Source organism: Equus asinus, chromosome 7 (genome assembly GCF_041296235.1).
Source record: "Equus asinus isolate D_3611 breed Donkey chromosome 7, EquAss-T2T_v2, whole genome shotgun sequence".
Taxonomy (NCBI): Eukaryota; Metazoa; Chordata; class Mammalia; order Perissodactyla; family Equidae; genus Equus; species Equus asinus.
The window spans coordinates 57,384,159-57,407,708 of NC_091796.1; the positions used below are offsets into that span (position 1 = coordinate 57,384,159).

At 44.3% G+C, this 23,550-nt stretch overlaps 1 protein-coding gene across 44 annotated transcripts in view; it reads left to right on the top strand.

Moving 5' to 3' along the window:
* The window catches only part of LDLRAD4 (low density lipoprotein receptor class A domain containing 4), a 428,527-nt gene that overhangs the window by 397,075 nt on the left and 7,902 nt on the right, over positions 1 to 23,550 (top strand). For all 44 annotated transcript variants that reach the window (XM_070513506.1, XM_070513504.1, XM_070513524.1 and 41 more), the window contains 2 exons: positions 4,374 to 4,528; positions 22,485 to 22,538. In XM_070513506.1, the coding sequence (XP_070369607.1) occupies positions 4,374 to 4,528; positions 22,485 to 22,538 (209 nt within the window). The remainder of the gene's footprint in view (positions 1 to 4,373; positions 4,529 to 22,484; positions 22,539 to 23,550) is intronic.

Here is a 23,550-nt window from a genome sequence, read left to right on the forward strand (position 1 = left end):
ATATGACATCAGAAGATTCATGACTTTCAGACAATGCAAAATGTTCTATGTGCTATCTCAGACCAAACGAAATAAAATCCAGAGCAAATAAAGATCTCAACCTAAAAATACAAACTACAAAACCTTAGAAGAAATATTTTTAGAATATTCGAGAAGACCTTCCTAATCAAACAGGAATCTTAGAAGCCATAAGGGAAAGTGATGGACACTATTTGATGACATAAAAATGTATATCTTCTACAGAGAAACTCACAGCAAAGTTTAAAGAAGTGACAGACTAGGAGAAAATATTTGCAGCACATGTAAGAGACAAATATTTGTATCCGTAATATGTAAAAATTACTTACAAATAAATAAGAAAGAAGTGAGAAAACTACAAATAAATTAATATGAACTAATATGATTATGAAAATTACCAATTACCAGTAACCGTAGGGAAAGATCTAAAATCACTAGTAATTGGAGAAATACAAAATAAAACAAGCTTTATATTTTCACTTGTCAGATTAGTACAGATGAAAAGCATGAGTGCCCAGGGTTGATGAGAGTGTGGAGGCATGCCCTCTCCTTGGAAAGGCTCTTTCATAAGACAGATTTTCAGTAGCCATCAACATTTAAAAGGATATATATCCTTGTCCAGAAATTTCAATTTTAGGGATCTTTCCTATAGAGGTACTTACAAATGTGGGTCAGCACACACACTCATACTTGCACACATCGTACACATGCACACACATAATAGAAAAAAGAAAAAACAAAACAAAACAAAACAAAACATAAAATACCACCCTAAACATCCATCACTTAGAGAAGGTAAGTTCTAGTGTATCTGTCTTCTGGAATAGATAGCCACCATAAAGAATGAGTTAGTTTGTGTATCTTCTTGTTTAAAGATGTCTGTGATGTATTAAGTGAAAAAAAGCAGAACAATATATTTGTACAATGATTCCATTCATTAAAAAGAAGAAAGCCCTTATTCAATAGGCAAAGGCACAGATACATACAATGGGTGAACTGTGCTCCTCCCTAGGATGGCGTGGGGTTGAGCGGGGGGTCAGAGAGTGCTGCAGGCCTGTGAAGGGGAACTTTTACATTGTACGCCATTTCCTTCTATATTGTTTAAAGAAGTCTTCATTATTTTTATAATAAAAATCCTTTTCAAACGAAAAACAAATATACTCGAAAATGTCCATAGAATTATGAAAATATAATTTGACTGCTACCAATGTTTATCTGTATAACTTTCCATATTCAAGAAAAGACGATGTAGAAAGATATCCTCCAAGTAAAGAATTAACCCATGAAGACTTTGTGGAAGACCCCTCACTGTAGTCATCGCTTTCTTCTCTTTCCATGTCCATGAAGCAATTAAGTTTTCTTGAGAAAAATATTTGTTAATTCCAGGGCATGATTTAACCTGAAAGGCAATTTATGAACACTGTGCTATTCATCCACAAAATCAAAATAAGCGTTGGTAAAACAAGGCATTATTTTGGATTCAATCTTCATGCTACATTGGCTGCCTTTGACCTAAGCAGAATTAACTCCCTGCCTCCTTATCTGCTCGTCACTGTGGTGATGGTCCTTGGGTTGGTGGCTTGCCCCTCTGCACATTCTCACAGTTCCTCGAGATGCACTCCTTGTGCTTTGCAGCCAGTGTAGGCCTCAGTCCCGTCAGCAGTAGCTGTCCTCACAGGGAGCACACCTGTGCAGGTGGGCAGAATGCGCCTGGAGCCATGCACCCCAAAACCCTCTCTTGGCTGTAGTGTGTGTACTCCAGAGTCATTCATTGATGACTCTTATTGATGAAGCCGCTTAACTACATGTCAGGCACCACCCCATGCCTGACACCGAGAATACAAAGTAAATAAAAATAGGTTCCTGATCATAGTTTTGTGTGAGAGACAGACTGAAAAAACACAGTCACATCTCATGTCATAAGTGATAAAGCAAGAGATCCAGCCACATGGCCAGGGTGGCTTCACATGGGTGCCATGTTACATGGGCACCAAAAGACACAGGGTGTCCTGGACATGCAAACAGTTTTTTGGGTTAACATGTCACATATTCCACCATCTGTGGGGATAAATGAGGTCGCATTTATATCTGTACTCCAATTGCAAAGGTCTCAATCTGTGCCCTCGCTGACTGGGAGCGATTTCAGTCTTTTCCAGGAGGTTCTCACCATGAAGATTTCTGATAGTCCCTGGGAGGCCTTTAAGTGTACGTAAATTTCGTGGCTTCCTTCCCACAGGAGGTGGATGCTCAGACGTTCTCCTGGGGCTGAACTGGGCACCCAGGCCCCCTGCAAGCCCTGCTGATCAGCCATTAGGTCTCGGGGGGTATCCAGCACAATGACAGCTATGCAGGGTGCAGTGGGGTGGGGAGCCCAGCACCTGGGCCTTGCTGACCACCAGCCTCCAGAGCTGCATGGGGGCACTGTCTCCTAAGCCTCTTTAGTCAGCCGTGCCCACTGGGATCGGCCCTTTTACTGCCAGGTGGGGGTGCACCTGGAAGACCTACCTGGCCCCAGCGGCTCACCACATGGGGCTCAGCAGTTCACTTCTCTCAAACTCAGCTCACCGTTCTCCAAGGTAAATCTCCGGGCTAGGCCCCCGACAGGCCCAGTGACAAGCACAGTCCAGCCCAGTGCAGCAGGCATGTTTGTAAATCTTTGTCCTTCAGGTGTGTGTTGGGAGGAGGGCAGTGCCACAGGACAGGACATGATGGAATCCAGGAAGACCCTCTATTTACCCCCATCCCAGCCCTGCTTCTCTGTTGACAAGATGTGGATAGCAGGAACACTCACCTGTAGATATTTGGGGAAAGATTCTACCCAGTCTTTTCCTGCATCTTCCTGAGAATGAGGATACTCTTGAGAGTGTGTGTGTGTGCATGCATGCACATGTATGTGTGTATGTGTCCATGCCTGTGTTTGTATACATGCCTTGCGTGTGTATCCATACATGTGTGTATATGTGTACATGAATGCATCATGCTCTTGTGTATATATCCATGCCCGTGTTTGTATGCATGCACATGTCCATGTGTGCCTGTGTGTGTGTGTTGCAAGTTCGAGGTAGTACCACAATTGACAGGGCTCTTCCCTCTTTCTCTTGTCCTTCATTATACTCCATACTTCCCTACCTCACAACAAAGTTGTACAGTGTCTTCCTCACTTCCTCCCAGAGCCTCTTGCTCTTTAAATTGATTCCCCTGCACAGACAATCATTTCTTTTCAGTGTGTGGGGAGACTCAGAGGAAAACAGGTGAGCAACCCTCAGCAGAGCCTTGAGCTAGAAGCCAGAAAGCAGAAAGTCTGGGTTCTAGGGCTGACCTTGAGCATTGAGCCTCAGCTTCCTCCCTGCAAAACTGAAGGGCTTGAATTCCCTACCTCTAATTGCCAACTCAACGTGCTATTGTTCTAGAAGTAGCTCCATGGCACTGTACTCATGTGTGAAGTGTGTAGTAATGGTACCCAGGAAATCTTTTGTAATGGCAGTGTCAGAAACCCAGTGGTGACCTGACTGCTCATAAAATATGGTTTTATGGGTCTCCAGCCCGCAGGCTTGGAGACAGTGGAGATGTTTTCCCTAAATTACTTATAAAGTCAAAGCCTTTGAGGAAGGGAAGTTGGAGCTTTTTATCAACAAACCTATTTTCCCTTCAGTGTACTCTGTAGATCCTGTGTGGATGTGCTTTGGGAATCTTGACTTAACCATAAAGATGGCTTTAACTTTCCTGGAGAGATTACACTAGGAGAAACAACTTCAGTTTTGAGAGACTTTCTTAAGTCCCCTGGAGGTGGGGGTATGGAGGGTGTTATCTGGTAAGAACGGAGTTTAGATGATGGAGAGCACTGATCTTTTCATATTCCAAGAGACAGCACTCGAGGGCCTGGCTGCCCCTTGAGGAGGGCTAGCCCATGAGGTGGCCATGGCATGCACACTGGGCTTGACTTTGAGTTCCATGTGTGAAATGGGGTCACTCATGGCACAGCACCTCTAGAGGTCTTGTAGGGCCAACAGAATATATTTTCCTAAGGCCTTTCTCATTAAAAAATTGCAAATACAGAGTTTGTCTGAGCACCAAGGTTAGGCTGAACAGAGAGGTCTGTGGGAAGGCCCCCATGCCTGGGTCTCCCTTTCTTCAAATGCTATTAGAATGTCAAAGTCTGGCAGGGACCTTGGGCAGCAGATCTGGGGAAAAATATTTTCTCTCTCATGAGGTCCTTATGAGGACTGGATTTGTGCAAGAGGCCTTCAGTGCCTGATGGTTGGAATGATCAGTGCCTCAAGAAGGTGGGTGTCTGGAGAACTGGGTAATGGCACAAAGGGGCATGTGGCTAGCAGTGCTTTCCTCTCCCTTCACAGCGGAGCTGGAGTTCGCCCAGATCATCATCATCGTCGTGGTGGTCACAGTGATGGTCGTGGTCATCGTTTGCCTGCTGAATCACTACAAAGTCTCCACACGGTCCTTCATCAACCGCCCGAGTCAGAGTCGGAGGCAGGAGGACGGGCTGCAGCCGGTAAGTGTGGGCCTAGGCCCCTGGGGTACTGCCTAGGCCTCTGTATCAGGTTCCAAAAGTGAGGCCGCGTGCCGGTGAGGGCCACAAAGCAGAACAGCCTCTCGCGTTAGCCCACTGTGGTTCAGAGGTATTGAAAACTCTCTAGTGAAGGTTAATAAACTTATGGAAAAGTGCATTCGCCCTGAGTGTTCAGCTGTGAATTCTCACAAACTGAACACACCTGTGTAACCAGTACCTAGTCAAGACAGAGACTTGACCAGCCCCGAGAAATCCACTCAGGCCCCACTTCCAGACCTGCCCCCAACAAGGTCACTACTGCCTAGACAGCTGTCAGCACAGATTAGTTTCAACCGCTTTTGAACCCTATAACAGTCGAATCATACAGCAGGTGCTCCTTCCTGTCTGGCTTCTTTCACTCGACATTATATTTGTGAGATCCATCCACGCTGTTTATGAAGAGACCTGTTCTTAAATGTGGTCCAGGAGGTAGGTGTTCCAGTGATCAATAACAGACTCGTGCGTCACTGCCTGCATCCGTAAGATGCTAAGGTGGTTCAGCAGGGCCGTGGGGGTGGGTGAGCTAGAAGGGCAGTGCAGACGGTGGGGGCTTGGGGCCTCCTCAGGTGTGTCTGTGGGGGTTGGATTGTGTAGGCGGCTCACAGAACAGCAGAACATAAGAGGAAGGCTCTTCAGGTTGATTTTCTAAGGTTTCTAGCTACTTTTTGCCCTGAATCACCCTCCTTTTCTGGAAAATAAAACTCTAATATTCAACTAAACTGTCCTATGATCTGTACCTGGGAGACCAAGGGCCACTGTAACTTTCTGTTCTGAACTGGTTTTATAGTCTGTGATTCTGGTGGCTTTCAGCAAAAGGCCTGGGAAGGGTGAGTTTAGGCAATTATAAATTCTTGACTTTGGTGGTGCGCAAAGGAGGCAGAATCCCCTCATGATTCTCAGCCACTCAGAGTGTGTGTGTCAGGATCAGGGCTGCCTGGTAAACTGCCTTAGAGAGGCCATGATGAGTGGAGGGGTGCAGCCGTCCTGGCAGGTATGGTGGAGTTGCAGCTGGGCCCAAGGCCCCTGGGACCCCTCAGGAGGATGGGGTCATGCTTCATCGGGGTTGCAGAGTTGCTCAGTGAGCCATTAGCACTGCTGTCCCATCCCCATGGACATGGGGGAAGTTGAGGTTTGCTGAGTGTTCTGTGTCCATAAGAGGCAGAGGGAGAGGGAAGACATGGGGCTGCTGTGTGCCACCCCTTAGACCCAGAGAGGAGACAGGATGCCATAGGGAGGCCAGGATCAGTCCTGAGAAAAAACCCTTTTCTCCCTCTTGCTTTCCCTCATCCTCTGCTGTCTCCTACCTTCATCTCCCTGGGCCCTGAGTCAGGCCTGTGAGCTCCCCACCACACCCCTGGCCCTGTTAACATGGCTTTCCTGGTGGGCCCTGTGTTATCTAGGCAGTCCGGTACTCCCTGGGTCCAGACTCACTGACCACTGGTGTCCTGATGCCTACAGATTTCCCACTGTTGTATAAGGACAGCTCTGTTACCTGAAGGAAGGAACCAAATCTTCTGGTTCTAAATACAAAATACGTGTAATTCTCCTGAGTTTAAAGAGAGAGGACAGAGAGAAAATCTTGTCACAGCAACAGTTTCACAACTACAGAAGGATCAGCCATCATGCAAGGACTGTAAATGCTGAACCTCAGCCTTGGGGGAAATACGTAAAACTGTCCTGCTCCTTGTCATCATCAACAAGGAGCTCTCAAGTTTCCACAAAGTACTGATCATGAATTTATCCAAGTTCCTGTCTTACACTTTCTGCTCCACACCTCAACATGCTGGAGTCGCTGCACAAGGGCAACTCAGACTGCTTTTCCAGTGCCAGCCTTGTCCTCACCCAGCCCATCTGCTTCCCCTCCCACCCCCAAGTCCCTCGGGTGGGAGAGGTGGCTCCTTCCTCCACTCCTCAGTGCAGATGTGGCCATTCCTGCTATCTCTGTGCCCATCCATTGTTGCCTGAGTGCCTGCCATGGGTCTCGGCCCCTGGACTGAGATCTCCCTAGCCCAGTCAGGTATTGGGATGGGCACACACCTGCTCTGGCCAGCAAAGAGGTGCAACAGGAAGACAATTTTACAAAGGTAGAAAAGCAAAAATTTAAGTATGTTTTTACTTGGGAATGTGTCTCCTGTTTCATTTGGAAGTGGGTTCTTCTGGAGCCCCTCTCCCGGGGGCAGCAGTTTGCCTGTGTCCACCCTGCTCCAGGGACTGCTGGGCAGCAGGGCCTCCCTTTCCTGAAATCGAGAAGGTAATTAAGTGACTTTCAGAAGTTGCTTCAGGGCCACACGCAGCACAGCAAGTGAAGACAATCAATAGCTAGTGATTGTGTCTGCAGAGATCTTTATCACTGTCTGTGCCTAATTTTGTTAATAAACACTTCAAAGCTCTGCCCCTGAGAGCTCCATCCGAGCTCTGAGCTAAGGGTTGTAGAGCTGCAGGCTGTACACAGCATCGGGTTTAATTCCTTTGCTACGACTATGCTATTTTTCCTTTTCTTGGAGTGACCCAGTATGAGTGCTGTTGCTTCTCAAGGGTTGGGTTTCTCTCCTCAATAAAATGGGAATGTAGATAGATATTGCACAGCTTAGCAGTGGGCTCTGTTCAACATTTTACAAACTCAAGATGCATTTTTACACAGTAACCAGAGACAATTCAGGCCCAGACTGTAGCTCCATTTCATGACCCAGACTATTCGCCTAGCTTATAGTCCAAAGAGGGAAGAGCAAGGGTGAGGAAGAAACCTTACTTCTCTCCTAACACAGATACAAATCAGGGTGACACTGTGAGTGCAGCCACACGTTCACTTGCAGTCCTCTTCTCTGTCCAGGAATGTGCACCCTCCCCACCCCCCCGCAGGCATCTTGTCTCCTAATTACCTACTTCTTCTCCCTAACTCCATTTAAAAAATGCCACTTCTCTTAATATAGTATTGGGAGAGCAATCTTATTTACACTCATGGTTCCCAGCCAGGGGTGATTTTGCTCCCTTGGGGATATTTAACAATGTTGGGAGGTGTTTTTGATTGTCACAGCTTGGGGAGGGGATGCTCTAAACATCTGCAGTGCACAGCCCAACAACAAAGAATATCTGACCCCAAATGTCAGTGTTGCCAAAATGCAGAACTCCTGATCTCGCCAGGTGCTGAATGCCACGCTTCCCAGAGGTACTTTGCTGGTAGAAGAGAATCCCTGTTAATATAAGTGGGTCTCTCCTGGCTGGCTCTGAGGCTTCAACAGGGTGAAGAGCAAACTTCCCAGCAGCACGGTGGAAAGAGTTGGGGGTCCACAGGAAACTTCCGTGATCAAAGGGTCCTGCTCTGGGACTCTGCCTTGGGAACAGTCTCCCCCAGCGATTTCTGCCTGCCTTTGTTCATTCAGTCATTCACTGGACATGAACCAGACACTGAGCCAGATAATGAAGAAACAATGCAATGTGTCCTTGCCACGGTCTTCCCCGACCTTCCTCCCCACCATCAGCAGCACCCACCTGGCTAAGGCTAATTGGCATTTCTCAATCTTATTGGGAGGGCTGGGGGTCTCTAGTGGCCATTTGTGTATGTGGAGTGGGGTGTGTATCAGGTGGCTGTAAACTGTAGGACAGGTTTGGAATGGGGCATGAGGATTCAGCATGGGGCAGTATCAAGTTGCCCTTCCAGGTGGCCCTCCCTCAGAATCCCAAGATGGCCACCTGTTCCAACCAGCCTCTTCTGCTGAGGGGCTTAGAAGGGCAGGCACATGGCTGGACAGTCTCAGTGTGATGGGAAAGGCCCTGCTCTTACTGACACAGAGCACATCACTGACGGCCTCCTGGGCTCCTCATGGTGTTTTGTGAATTTGCGCTCCTTGTGGGAAAGGTGACTGGTGAAGATGGATGAGTATTTGTGGCTGCTGCTTTCCATGTGGTTTCATGTCTGTCAGAGCACCTGAGAGCTTCTGAAGTGCCTTTCACTTTGTCAGCATCTAAATCCCCTCTTTCCAGGAGCCTTGAGTGCAGGAGGCTGCAGCGCCCAGCTAGTTGGCAGCTTGTGGGTGTGGGATGCCCCCTGCTAGCCTCATTGTGGGTGAGCGTCTCATGGTTCTGAGCTTGTGCAGTGCTAGGACACCATCCCCTGCCTCCCTTCTAGGGAGCTTTTGGCCCATTTTTTCTGGAACTGTGTGAGGGCTCCATGAGCACGTCAGTGAAGGGTGTATTTATTTTAAACTGATGTGAGAAGGGCTGGGCACTTAACATTTTTGGTTAAATTTATTTTTATATATTTTACTGGAAGACTTGATAGTCAAGATGGAAAAATTAAGGACAAAATAGTTAGGTTTTGTTTTCGAGGAAGAGGCTAAACATGTAGATGTTCTGATTTGGTTGAGGAAACTTCACTACCCTGGTGTGAGCTGCCGCTCTCCTCACTAATGAGCTTTCCACTTCAACCTAAAGGGAAATGCAAGACTGAGGTTAATAAGATAGGATCTTAGTAGCTCTGAATTTCCCTGGTTCTGAGGAAAGGTCTTCTTCTGGAAAATGGTGGGTTGGACAAGTTGCCCCTTTGGACCAAGTGCTGGGCTCGTCCTAATTCCAGAAGGTTTGCTTTGTGCAATCAAAGGCACCTTCCTCAGCGAGGGCAGTGCCAGCACCTCTGATTCCACCACGCCCCTTCGTCCTCACACAGTACCCCCTCCCCTGGGCTCCGCCCTTGCTGGCTCCAACAGTGCCTGTTGAAAGCACACAGTTTGTGCGCCAGCTCCCCTCTTGGCGAAGAGAGGAATGAATGGAGTCTGCATTGGCCAAGGCCAGTCATCCTTCATCGCTACAGTTCCTCTGAGACACCATTCTCAGGGAGCCCAGGGGATGGGACAGCCTTGAATTTGGTGGAAGCAGCCATTTCTGGATGAAAATGAAAAAGAGCAACCCAGGCTTAAATTAAATTACAAGAAAAGTAAATGTGTAAATAATGGCAAGCAGCAGTGGGTGGGTTTTTGATACAAACCCGTATGTGTTCTTTCTGAGGTAGGCTTGGCTTATGTTTTAGAGCCTGGTTTATGTGATTTCAAAGCTTTGAGACTGTCTAGATTTCTTTTCTTTATCTTAGACTGCCAAGTAATAGGAAAACAATAAAGGGGCATAAATATTCTGGACATAGCCATGAGAGATGTTTGCACAAGTGACTGGAGCCTTTCTTGCCAGAACTGGGGGAGGCCTGAGTGACTTTTTCTGACAGGCTGTAGTCCAGCCTGGCGGGGCTAGTTGAACCTGTCGGGACAGCCCAGAGCACGGTGGACAGTGGACAATAGGCAAGGCCAAGTAGCTGGCCATCTACTGAGGAACAGCAGAGGGACAGGAACATTTTACTTAGTTTTAACCATATGAAATTGTGGATATTCAGCCAATCTGACCTATAAAAACAGCAATTTCAATTAAAAAATTAACAAAAGGAGTCACATCAGGCATTTCTTTATTACCAACTGCTGCAGGGAGTAAATGATTGTGAAAATAGCGGCGCCTGGGCCCCTGGGGAGACAGCGCAGGGCCAGGCCAGCACCAGCGCAGCCGGTTCTACACCAGCTCCATGGGGGGTGTGGGGAAGGGGACCACTTGTTTTGTCCCCCAGCTTTGGGAAGAAGGATGCGGACTGTGGTCACCAGCTGTGTTGGTGTGGAAACTTGGGTTCTTCTTATCCAAAGTGCTCTGGGATGGTGGAAGTCCACACCCAAAGACCCTCTCTGCAGAAGTTGTAGACTTGGCCTGGGGTATGGCCAGTGTATGTGGTTTGCCCCAAAGAGTATTTTGACAAAACTTGATCAAACTTGTAAAAATTTGGAGATTTCACTTAAAAACTGAAAGTTACATCTTTTCTCTAAAAATGAGCATATCAGGCCACACTGGCCTCTATTGCTGTCTGGCACCCCCCAGGCTGGGGCTGCAAAGCAGCCACTAGTTAAGATAGCCTAGTGCTCACCTTTTGGCTGTGGTCCCATCTCTCTATGTGGAACCTTCAGCAGTGGGCAGGGTGCCATTGCCATTTGTTGGTTTACACAGTGGTGATTGTTTTTTAGAGGAAATATTCTTCTGCACTCATGCCTCTACCACAAGAGTGAAAACAAAGATAAACCAAGAGGGCCACTGGTTTCCAGAAAAATGGAAAAGAACTTCCTTGTGGAAGTAAAGAGCATTCTTAAAAGATGAGTTGTTCAGCCAAGTGAGTCTGCACCAACAGAGTACAGTGTTTCCTATGCCCAGTCTGACATGTTTATTCCTGGCCTGTGCTGTCCAGTCATCTCCTGGGGCAGGGCCCATCTCTCTGTGGTTGGAGTCTGTGGCCAGGAGGGCAAAGGTGGCTGTGGGCTCCTCTCTGTTGGTCTTGGGAGCAAGGATGGCCAGAGAATGGGCACTTCTGAGAAGCTTCTCAGGAACCCACTGCACTGGACTCAGAGCTTATGGTGCTTGAGAAGCCAACGGGCTGTGTCCTGGGGTCCAGTGAAGGAGGTGTGGTAATTACCACACACAGTTCATTCCTGCCATGACTGAAGAGCTGGACTGCATGCACCTGCCTGTTCTCATTTCTCCCTACTTCAGCCTGTGTTTAGAAAAGCATTTCTAAAACGATAGAAATGAGCTATTTTCAGTAAGGTGCAAAAAAAATGAACTAAAGGGCTCGATGATGCAGTTATAATAGGCACATCTCTGACACTTCAGACTAAAGAGAGGCACAGGCTTCATTTAGCATGGGACTAGGATGAAAGATGTCAGGGGACAGCTTTCCTGTGGGTGAGGCAAATTCTTACTGCACCATAAGACCAGGGCTCTCTGTTGTCAACTTTGCCCAATAACAGTTCCCCATTATTTCAGGAGCTGCTGAAAGTGCATTTCCAAGTGTCGAGGGGAATGCAAGGGCAGGTCAGCACCTCCTGTAAACTCCAAGCACAGGTTTCTTACCATCAGCCATGCTGTCTCTCTCTCTAAATGAGTGAGGGCATTCATATAGTCAAGCTGCCAGAATGACCATTTAAAAGGTTTTACCCTGTGGTGTTTCTAATTGAAGCATTAGAAAATAGATAATTTTAACAACTTCAAAATGAGAATGTTTCCCTTCAAGTAAGAGAAACAGGAGGCCAGGTTGCTGGAAAAATTGGATAAGAATGCTAGGTCATAGCTATTACACAGCAGATTCTTACCTGAACAAAAGTAGACAGACCTTTTTAATAGACAAGATTTGGGGGTTTTTTGTTTTTGAGGAAGATCAGCCCTGAGCTAACCACCACCAATTCTCCTCTTTTTGTTGAGGAAGACCGGCCCTGAGCTAACATCCATGCCCATCTTCTTCTGCTTTGTATGTGGGATGCCTACCACAGCATGGCTTTTTGCCAAGTGGTGCCATGTCTGCACCCGGGATCCAAACCAGTGAACCCCGGGCATCTGAGAAGCAGAACGTGCGAACTTAACCGCTGCGCCACCGGGCCAGCCTCCGAAGATTTGTTTTTAAAGCAATATCAAGAGCTCAAATAGTCCTTCAACTGATGTTGTTGTTGCACAGAACAGTTTTGAAATTACCTTCAGAGTTTGTAGGTCAGTTTTTGGAAATTTTTCAAGGACAGTTTTTTTTAAAAAAAATTTCTCAATGATGGCAAGTCTTCCTTTTTCTTATTTATTCTCTGAAGATGGATTTCATTTTTGGTACCAGCTAAAATCCATTTAGATTTAAGTCATATGAAGGACATGAATACAGTTTTGGTTCAAAGCCAAGTGTGACTCAATTAGTACCACTGATGTTGTCTGAGTTATAAACTGATCCTGTAGAGAAAAGTCAGGAAGGACCCATAGCAAACTGATGGCTTCCTCCAGGGAGGAGCAGAGGTGGGAGGAGGTGGGCAAAGGAGCCTTGTTCTGTATTCTTAAATCTTTATGGTAAGAATCTATTTGTGTATTACTTTTGCAATTAAAAAACATCCTCTGCTCACATCAACTGATGCTGAAGACAATTCCAATCATGTTCTGATCATGTATAAACTTCCAAGGTAACTCATTTGAATATGGTTTGTATTGTGACAGAAGTATGCTAAAATCAGATTTTTAAATAAAATTAATAAAAATTTTACAAACAAATTTTAATAACTTTCTAAATAGGCATTAGCGTTAATAATCTATTGGCAAAGTTTGTTTGTTTGTTTTTACTTAGTCCTTGAAAGTTGATATGGTTTGTTCTGGGGGGAAAAAGTTCTCTAAATTATTCTAATTCTGAGCGGTCCTTGTTGGGGAGGCTCCCAAGGCTGTCAAAAGACAGCCATGGGAGGAAGATGGGTTCTGGCTCTGTGTGAATCCCCTGCTAGCTCTCTGACCTGGGGAAACCATTTGTCCCTGTGCCTCAGCTTCCTCTCACAAATTAAAGGAGGTGATTGCGCCCGCCTAGGCTGATAGTGTACGGTTCCACATTTCCCTGTTGCCCTGAGCTTTCTAATTCCCAGGCTGGTTTCTCGTGAAGTCTACTTGCTCACTCTGTCCCAGCACCAAGCCCAGGAGAGGCCCCGCGCAGCTCGTTTTCTGCTGGCTCCTCAGGGCCTATACATCCCCCTCATCCACCGTGTTCTGGAAGTGTAAAGGATTCCCTTTCTTTTCTTCCCAACAGACCTTCCTAGATGACTTGTTTTTCTCTTAAGGGAAGTGCCCTAGATTGAGTAGAGTCGGGAGGGAAATATTGAGTCTTGAGAAGTCTGATGATGGATTCCCAGAAGGAAATAAAGGGGGAAATGCTGAAGAGAACACAGTCATTGACATCTAGAGGTACTGCCTTGACATCTAAGCTGTTACTGCCATCTAGGGTGGAAAAGACAGTAATACTAAAGTATCTGGATGGTGGAGAGGTTGCATGGAAAAAGGGAAGAAATGTAAGAAAATTGATTTTATCCAAAGGTAAAGGTGTTGCTGAATATCCAAAGATCAATTTTACCTATGCTTTGAAATTCTCACCCCGGGACAGGGAAAAAAAATAGATTTTCAAATTTGAGGCTATATAATACATTCATTCACTGGGAGGAAGTCTTGGGTAAAAGCCAAAATATCCAGCAATGGCATTGCTTTGCAACAAACTGACTGTGTCATCTCCAGTGAGTAGTGTACCCTCTTTGGGCCTCAGTTTCCTCCCATCTAAAATGAGGGATAATTGGCTTGGATCAGAGACCTTCAGATTGTTTTTGACCATGAAGAACAGTAAGAAACACATTTTACATCACAATCCACAATACTCATATACACAACTAAGGCAGAAGTTTCACCAAACTATACTTAGAGACAACATACTCAGATATTTTCTATTCTGTCTCATTTTTTGGAATGCTGGCTGTGACCCACTTAAATTGATTGTCTAGCTGTCTAAGAGTTTGCAGCTCAGTTTAAAAATCACTGTATTAGATGTTTCCATTCCCACAGAGAGCTGGTTGTTTCCAGTCCCCAAATCTGATGATTCCTATGGTCCTCTGTGTGTAGAAAGGAGAGTTTAGCTGAGAGCATAAAACCAAGAAGTTTTGGGGCATGGGAGTGGTTTCACATGGACCCAAGGCCGCAAGCTTCAGCTGCAGCTTGCAGTGGAAGCCCCAGTAAGTCATGGTCACATATTACTCCCTTTTAATGCTGTAGTTGTATGCTTTGGGTGGAAAAAGATCTAAGAGATAGAGAAATAAAAAAGATTATAAGAGAGTACTGTGAACAATTGTATATCAACAAATTGAATAACCTAGATGAAGTGGCCAAATTCCTAGAAACACACCCTACTAAGCCTGAATCATAAAGAATAGAAGATCTGAATAGATCTGTAACTAGTAAGGAAATTGAATCAATGATTGAAAACCTCTCAACAAAGAAAATCCCTAGACCAGATGGCTTCACTGGTGAATTCTACCAAACATTTAAAGAAGAATTAACACCAGTCCTTCTCAAACTCTTCCAAAAATTGAAGAGGGAACACTTTCTAACTCATTCTCTGAGGCCAGCACTACCCTGATATCAAAGTCAGTCAAACAAATGACGGAAAAAGAAAACCAAAGACCAATTGCCCCTATGACTATTAATGCAAAAATCCTTAACAAAATACTAGCAAACTGAATTCGGCAGCATACTAAAAAGTTGTACACCATAACCCAAGGGGGTTTATTCCTGTACTTCAAGGATGGTTCCACATGAAAAATCAATCAATGTAAAACACCACAATAACAAAATGAAGGGAAAAAACTACATGAACCATCTCATTGATGTAGAAAAAGTACCTGACATAATTCAGTACTTTTTCATAATAAAAACATTCAACAAACTAGGATAGAAGGAAAGTATCTCAACCTAATAAAGAGCATTTATGAAAAGCCCACAGCTAGCATCATACTCAGTGGTGGAGGACTGAAAGCTTTTCCTCTTAAGATCAGGAACAAGACAAGGATGCATGTTTTCACCACTTTTTCAACATAGTGTTTATTAGAAGTTTTCGCCAGAGCAATTAGACAAGAAAAAGAAATAAAAGACATTCCAATTGGAAAGGAAAAGTAAAATTATCTCTGTTTGCAGATGATATGATCTTATATGTAAAAAAACTCTAAAAATTCCAACAAACAAAAAAATCTAATAGAACAAATAAATTCAACAAAGTTGCAGGCTACAAAATCGGTTGCATTTCTTAACATTAACAATGAACAATCCAAAAAGGAAATTAAGAAAACAATTCAATTTACAATAAAAAGCATCAAAAAGAATACAATGCTTAGGAATAAACTTAACCAAGGAGGTGACAGATTTGTACACTGAAAACTATACAATGTTGCTGAAACAAATTAGACGCAAATAAATGGAAAGATAACTCACGTTCATGGATTGGAAGACTTGACATTGTTAAGATGTTGGTATTACCCAAAATAATCTACAGATTCAGTGCAAACCCTATCAAAATCCCAACATATTTTTGGCAGAAATAGAAAAGTCCATCCTAAAATTCATGTGCTATCTCAAGGGACCACCCTCCCCCCCCATAGTCAAAGTAATATTGAAAAAGAATAACAAAGTTGGAAGTCTCACACTTCTTGATTTCAAAACTTACTACAAAGCTACAGTGACAAAACAGTGTGATACTGGCATAAAGACAGACACATAGACCAATGGAATAGAATAGAGAGCCCAGAGATAAACTTTTCCATATAGGGTCAAATGATTTTCGACAAGGGTGCCAAGAACATTTGAGAAGAAACGACAGTCTTTTCAAAAATGGTGCTGGGAAAACTGCATATCCACGTGCAAAATAATGACATTGAACCCTTATACCATATACAAAAATTAACTCAAAATGGATCAGAAACCTAAATGTAAGAGCTAGCACCATAAAACTCTTAAAACAATGGGGAAAAAGCTTCATGACATTGTATTTGGCAATGATTTCTTGCATGTGACACCAAAAGCACGGGCAACAAAAGAAAAAATAGATAAATTGGATTTCAAAAATTAAAAACTTTTGTTTTTCAAAGGACGCTATCAAGAGAGTGAAGAGGCAACTCACAGAACAGGAGAAAATATTTGCAAATCATATGTCTGATAAAGGATTGATATCCAGAATGTATAAAGAACTCCTACAACTCAACAACAAAATAACAGACAACCCAATTTAAAAATAGGCAAAGGACTTGAATAGACATTTCTCCAAAGAAGACATACAAATGGCCAATAAGCACATGGGAACTCAGTATCATTAATTGTATTTGTTAATTTTATGTGTCAACTTGACTGGGCTAAGTGATGCCCAGATACCTGATAAAACATTACTTCTGGATGTGTCTGGGAGAGCAATTCCAGAAGAGATTAACGTTTGACTCAGTAGACTGAGTAAAGAAAACCTGCCCTCACCAATGTGGGCAGGCATCATTCAATCCATTGAGGCCCGAATAGAACAAAAAGGTGGAGGAAGGGCAAATCCTCTCTCTCTCTCTCTCTCTTTCTCTTTCTCATTGGGATGGCTATTATCAAAAAACAACAAGTACTGGTGAAGATGTGAAGAGATCGGAACCCTGTGCATTGCTGTTGGAAATGTAAAATGGCGCCACTGCTGTGGAAAACAGTATGGTGATTTCTCAAAAAATTAAACATAGAAATACCATGTGACCCAGCAATTCCACTTCTGGCTGTATACCCAAAAGACTTAAAAGCACAGATTCAAATAGATGTTTGTACACCCCTGTTCATAGCAGCATTATTCCTCAGTAGCCCAAAGTGGGAAACAACCCAAACATCCATCAATAGATGAATGAATAGGCAAAATATGGTATATACCTACAATGGAATATTACTCAGCCTAAAAAAGGAATGAAATGCTGACACATGCTACAACATGGATGAAACTTAAAGACATTATGCTGAGTGAAAGGAGGATACAATAGTATGTGTCCACAAAAGGACAAATATTATATGATTCCACTTAGACCAGATACCTCGAATAGTCGAATTCATAGAGATAGAGAATAGAATGGTGCTTAGGAGGGCCTGAGAGGAGAAAGGAATGGGAAGTTAGTGTTTAGTGGGTATAACATTTCAGTTTGGGAAGATGAAAAAGTTCTGGAGATGGATGGTGGTGATAGTTGCACGACAATGTGAATGTATTTAATGCCACAGAACTGTATACTTTTAAATGACTAAAATGGTAAATTTTATGTTATGTATATTTTACAACAATAAAAAAAGAAGACAAGTCGATTTTTATTTCCCACCCCCTCCCACCCCCCAAAAGGTGCCAAACAGTCAGATTTAAAGGGAAAAAATCCAATTATTGTGTTTCAGGTCTGCAAATAACACATCTTGGCTGCTGGCATCATACAGTCATTTGAAAGATCAGGTGATTTTTTAATCTTTAATGCAGACGTCTTAGCGTCAAGCAGATTCAATTTATGGGAAATCTTTCCGTAAATATGGCTGTCCACTGACCATTCAGAAATGGGAAAATAAAAAGCAGATTCCTCAAGTGTAAAGGAGTCTAAAAATGCATGTCTTCAAGCCTGCAAAATTTGGAGCTCTCCTGTGTCCCTTTTCCACAAGATTAGATTGAGTAGGGCCCCTTGATGACCAACCAGCTCCTCATAGTGGTCAAAGGGATTCATAGGCCTGGGTCCTAGTGTCTGTGCTCACCGGTGCACCCATGGAAGCAAGTTCCAGGGCCAAGCCAGGGAGGCCAGGGCACCAAACTTTATGATTCAAAGTATACTTAGCATGGGAGACAAACTACACACATGCACTCATGTATATGTTCATGTGTGATTGTGGTTTTTGTGGATGTAGGCTGAGGGACACTGTCACACGGGAAAGCCCTCAGCATGTTTGCTGTGGTCCAGGCTCTGACCACAGCCTTGCAGATTCAGAAGAAAAGTGTTGTCACCCTACTCAGAGATGGTCAAACATGAGTGATCTCCTGACAGTGACTACATTAGCAGGAAGATGACAAATAACAACATATTCATTCACAATAAAGATTTCATTTTAGCAAATAAAAGAAGATCCAAGAGAGAGTAAAAGTTTGGCACAAAATTGAATGCTATAAAGTTGTTTCTTTTAACCTGCCTGCTATCTTCCTGCTTTCACCTCATGGTATCAGAAGGACAAGGTGTGGCCTTTTAATCTCGGCCAGAGTTTGTGCTCATGGTGGTTCCCTCAGGGGACAGTCAGTTGCAGGCTGAGCTAATGACTGAAGAGCACACACAGTCATTATGCAACTGTGGGCCTTTGTTCTGTGTAGCACCTGGGTTCCTGCTGAAATCAAGCAGTGGGCAGCTGTGGAGAAGAACTTGTGTGAGGAGTCTTGTGAGTTATGCTGGTTTTAGGAATCAGCTCCCAACTGAGAAAGGTCCTGAAAAAATCTGAGATAAATGCACCTTTGCTTAAGCCTCTCGCATGCTTCCAGCCTTTCCATTCAAAATGCCACCTTTGGAATAGATCTAGTAAATAAACAAACAAACAAGGAAATTTCAGTGAATTCATTATTTTGAAAGAGATAACTGAAAATTATCCCCACTTTAGTTGTGTATAACAGCAGGTAACCATTATCTGTAATGTTAAGAGCTGCTATTTATTGAATACTCACGTGCAGGGCACTGTGAAGGAATTTACATTCATTGATGTATTTGAGCCTCACAACCACCTCCTTTTACAAAGAAGGAAAACGAGGCTTAGAAAAACTAAGTAAGCTGCCTGAGGGCACAGATTGAAGAGTGACAGTGCCAGGATTCTGGTCTAGGGCTTTCCCAGCTCAGAGTCAGATCCCTATCTGTGTCGATAGCTGTGTCATCCATCCAGGTAATATTAAATTGTCATCAGATAATTGCTCATTACCTTTCTTGTTACAGGGCCTTTGTGCCAGGGAGAAAAACTAGAGAATAAGAAACATGCATGCAAGGCACTGCACATACAGAGAGGGCTCTGAGGCCTGCTTCCTTCACCCCTGAGATTGGATGCCCTTCTTGTAAGCTTCCTGGAGCAGGTGTGACAGTCCCCCATATGTCCTGCTCAGTTTTCATGTGTCTCAAGTAACTCGTACTAATAATAGATAAAACATGAGTGACTTGAGAATAATATACCTTAAAAAATAAACTAGAATTGATTTGAAGTGATCCCTAGAGTACTGTCATGCTCACTTGCATTCCAGAATGTTTTCTTAAGTAGAAGAAAGGGGTCAGGGTGACACCTTAATCCTCGGGATTGCACGGACCCCTGTTCCACGTCCCCCCGAACCTGCCCCATGGGAGGCGCGGCACAGTACCTGTCGGGTTATTTGTGCACATCATCCCATGTGTTGCAATGGAAAGGGATCAAGACCTGCTGCTAGGAGGCATTCAGCAGATCTGTAATGAAGTAATGAAGACGGGTGGATGCTTCACTTCCTTTTGGTTGGTATTCTTAGAAAGAAACAGCCATAAGAGAGGGAATGCATTTAAGCCTGTATAAAAATACTGGCGATATTTTGTTCCTATTACTCAAAATTCTGTGAACTACTTTATTATCTTATTTCATAGCTTGTTCCAAGTATAATACAATGTAACAAAAGCATTTTCCAAGAACATTAGAGGCTTCGTTGTGAGATAAAAATTGGTTTTGTAACGAGGATCCGGAAATGCTGCTATTTGAGTAGATGCTAGCTGTATGACAAGTCCCCTTCTCCCTGAAAATGGCATCACTAGCATTTGGAGACGAAGAAACTGAGGAGTCTAGACAAGAGAGCCCCTATCTTTGAGTTTAGCTATCTGTAGTCTCTCAGATGATACAGGGCCCTTAGAGAATGCTGGTCACGGCGTTAGATCATAGAGGACTTCACTCACCAAGGAGAACAAGAATCCATGGGCTCCACCAGCAGCCTGAGAAGTTCAATGCTAATGAGGGTGATCTGGCGATGGGCAGTGTGGGATAGCCCAGAGATGAGTGGCCAGAGCAGGTTGTGGCATGAATCTAGTGCTAGACAGGTCCCTAACTATTAGGACTGCTGGGATCCAGTCTTTCTAGAACTCTGGTCATCTTCCAGGTCTGTATTCTCTACATATCAGCACTGGGCACAGAATTGGAATGACAGCTTTCTGGGCTGTTGGCCTTAACCAATCTCACCACAGCATCTTGTAGGTTTTGTAGTTTTAACATCTCCTATGTACCACATGGGTGAAAGGCCTGAAAAATAAGATGGGTGGGGCAGTTGTCAGTGAAAAGCTAAATAAATTATATCATTATTAAAATAGTGATGGCGGCAATAGAGGGAAGTGGAGTGAGGGTGGGGGAGAATGGTTAGTTGGTGAAGCCACGCCGGTACAGAGGAATGAGAGGTTTGGGGGAAAAGTCAGTGAGTTCCACTTTGGACATGCTTAGTTTTAGAAGTCTGTTAGAATCCTGGAGTCCCCAGTGGTTAGCCACATCTGGAGCTTGTGGGAGAAGGTGGGGCCAGAGACAGGCCCATCACTTTGAGGATGGCCCTTTAAGCTGCGGAGGGAATGAGGTGCCCAGGGAGATTGCAGTGAGAGGCGAGGGGCCCAGGGCAGGGCTCTGAGGAACTCTGACATTTAACCTAGGTGCAGAAACAGAGACGCCTCGAGGAGCAGGCAGAGTGGCCAGAGAAGTCAGGCTGTGAACTAGGAGCCGGTGACGTTGCTGGGCCAGTGAGAAGGTCTAGTGCTGCTGGGAGGCCAGGCGAGAGGAGGGCCAAAAAGCACTGAGTGGATTTAGTGACAAGGAGGTTGATGTGAATTTGGTGAAATACAAGAATGAGTGTGCCCAAGGCTGGATGTGGGGCTCTGAAGCATTTTTCCAGTGTTGCTAAGTTTTAGGAAAATAAAGCCACCGAGGATGGTTATTGCCATTTTCAGAAAATGTGCAACCCCCCCTTCTGGGTCACTGCCCTCCCACTTCATTTGGTGGTATTCTCTCTGGCCCTTATGCTGCGCACTGTGGCCTGCTGACAGTTCTCAGGATGGAAGTTAGAAGTGGACATCAGTGAGTGCCTGGTGGGCAGGAGTGGCACCAAGCTGCAGTTTGAAGGACAGGAAGAAGAGCTAGGATGGAATTAGGACTCTGAGAAACATGGGAGGATGAGTTTCTGTACTATTCCCAATATGAAAGCCACTGCAGCAGCCAAGAACTATAGGATTGCTTCACTTTGACCCGAAGGAATAACCCGCTCTAAAGCGCTGTACGAGCTGCCTTTGCCCGGTGAAGGCTGCCCTCAGCCACTTCATTAGATTCGCCTTTGGTCTGTCACCTGTCACCATGCTGGCCCATTACATAATCTGATAGTCCAAGCTTCCTCTAAATGCATTTGGGTCCGTTCATATTCTTGCTGCTGATTCCAGGAACAATGTCCTGTGGCTATCTTAGTAACAGATTGTAAATACTGAGCAAACACACTGTTTAGCAGGGAAGGGCATATTTGTATTAGACTGCTGGCCTATGAGAAAGCAAGAGAATGGGCCTTAGGGTCTGCAGACGGAGGGGTGTTCCTCTCCCAGGTCCACTGGGGTGCTTGTGGGCTCTTGGGAGGCTCAGTGATTGCACAAGGTCATTTATGCATGTTCCTGGGTGTCCAAAAATACCGGCATCTGCTTCCCCCCAATAGTTCGTATTTTCTTTATTACAGTAACAGGTCTTTAGCCAGCAGCCCAAGAGATCCTTGTTAATAGCCAACAATTTGGGTTCAAAAGGGATAAGATACTGAAATGCTGTGCAGACAGGTTTAGGTGTAATAAATGACCCTTAATAATGCTTGTTATTTGTTTGTCACCTTGTCAGTCTGGCCAAACATTTTTGCAAAAAGATAAGCAACTAGATGTCAAGTTACATCTGCCTTATGAATATACAGACTGAAGAATAAATTCACTAGAAGATGCCTGAAGGGCATTGAAGCTTTGGAAACTCAGTTTTCAGTTTGAAAGCCATCCTGTGTGGCTGGGCAATCCCTTTCTTCTGCTGCTGCTTAACTCAGAGCTGAGTTGCAATTCAGAAGGGCCTTGGCTGGCGCTTAGCCGGCTGTGGTGACACACCTTTGTGTGGGGTAGGCCTCTGCACGAAAGCTTAATTCACCCAGGCCCGACCCAAGTCCAGGGACTGACTGAATACGGTTTGTTGACATTTTGAATGTATTTCAAACATACAAGTGTATAGATTGAAAGATGTCTGACTTTAAATCTATTTCAAATACAATCTATTTCAAATTCACTATGGCTGTGACCTAAACTTTCTAACTTGTCCTTTTGGTCACAGTTCTCCAGTTAGGTGGTAGGTGTAATAAGGGACCAGTTCTTTGTTGTCCAGGGTTTTAAGCAGTTCTGCTACTGTCAAAGAGGAATGTGATCCCATAATTTTGGGTGCTGCTGTATGAAACTAATGATTTTCTTATGATGTTTCTTATCCCCCCCTCTACGGCCAGGAAGGGCGCCTGTGGCCTTCAGACAGCTCTGGACCTCGGCCAGGCGCCTCGGAGGTAAGGGGGTTGACAAGGGTGCAGTGTGGGTAGCAGGAGGGGAGGGGAGGAGGGAAATAAACCATTACAGCAAAATTCGTGGAAAGGCTGAATGTATTACAGCATAGATTAAGAAATAACAGGTTTAAATTAAGGCATATGCCTGTAACTTTGGTTCAAAAGGTGGGGAGGGGTTTTTTCCCAGAACTCCTAGGGATTATTTGTGCTAGTCTAAAGCTCCTTCCAGAAAGAGATTGAGAATCACTGATCTTCACAGGATCCCATAAGCTGCTAGCAATGAGGTCTGGCAGATGTCGGCATAGTTTATAAATACCTTAGCATGATTCATTCCCACATCTCCGAGTTTAATAGTATGATTTTTAAAATAACATAGTTTTTCGCCTTAAATTAAAAATATGGTATGAGAGGAGTCAATGGATACATCTGTATGTATATACACATACGTATATATGTGTATACATATAAAATATCTTTCCTCTAGAAGAAACTTAGATGGTAGACTAGATGAGAGGATTATGTAAGAAATATAGTACCTGGATTCATTTTGGGGAAAAAAAATCTATAATCATATTTACTTTGGAATAGAAAACATTTTTCATGTCAGTTACGAAAAATAACTACAGGAAAGTTTTATCCAGAAAGAAATAACTGGAAAAGTCTAGAAACCAGAAAGAAAAAGAAGTCACTTGTTCCATATATTTTTTTAAGTAATTGATAGAGCAACAAGCTCCTAAATTCATAATTGACCCATAAATGGCCCAATTCATAAACTGATCCAATACCTCGTACCTGCTCCAAGTACTCTTGTGTGAAGTTATAACTTACATTGATAACGAAAACTCTGAGCTGCTCCCCACTTTTCTGAGTCATGGTTGTGAGATCTGGAAGGGATCTGAGAAAGTAGGCAGGCAGGCCAGTCCTCTTACTTTCTGGTGGAGCGGAGGTCTGGACCAGGTCACGTGGTAGACAGGACCAGAGTCCTGCCTGCACAATGCCCCTCCACTAGTTACTA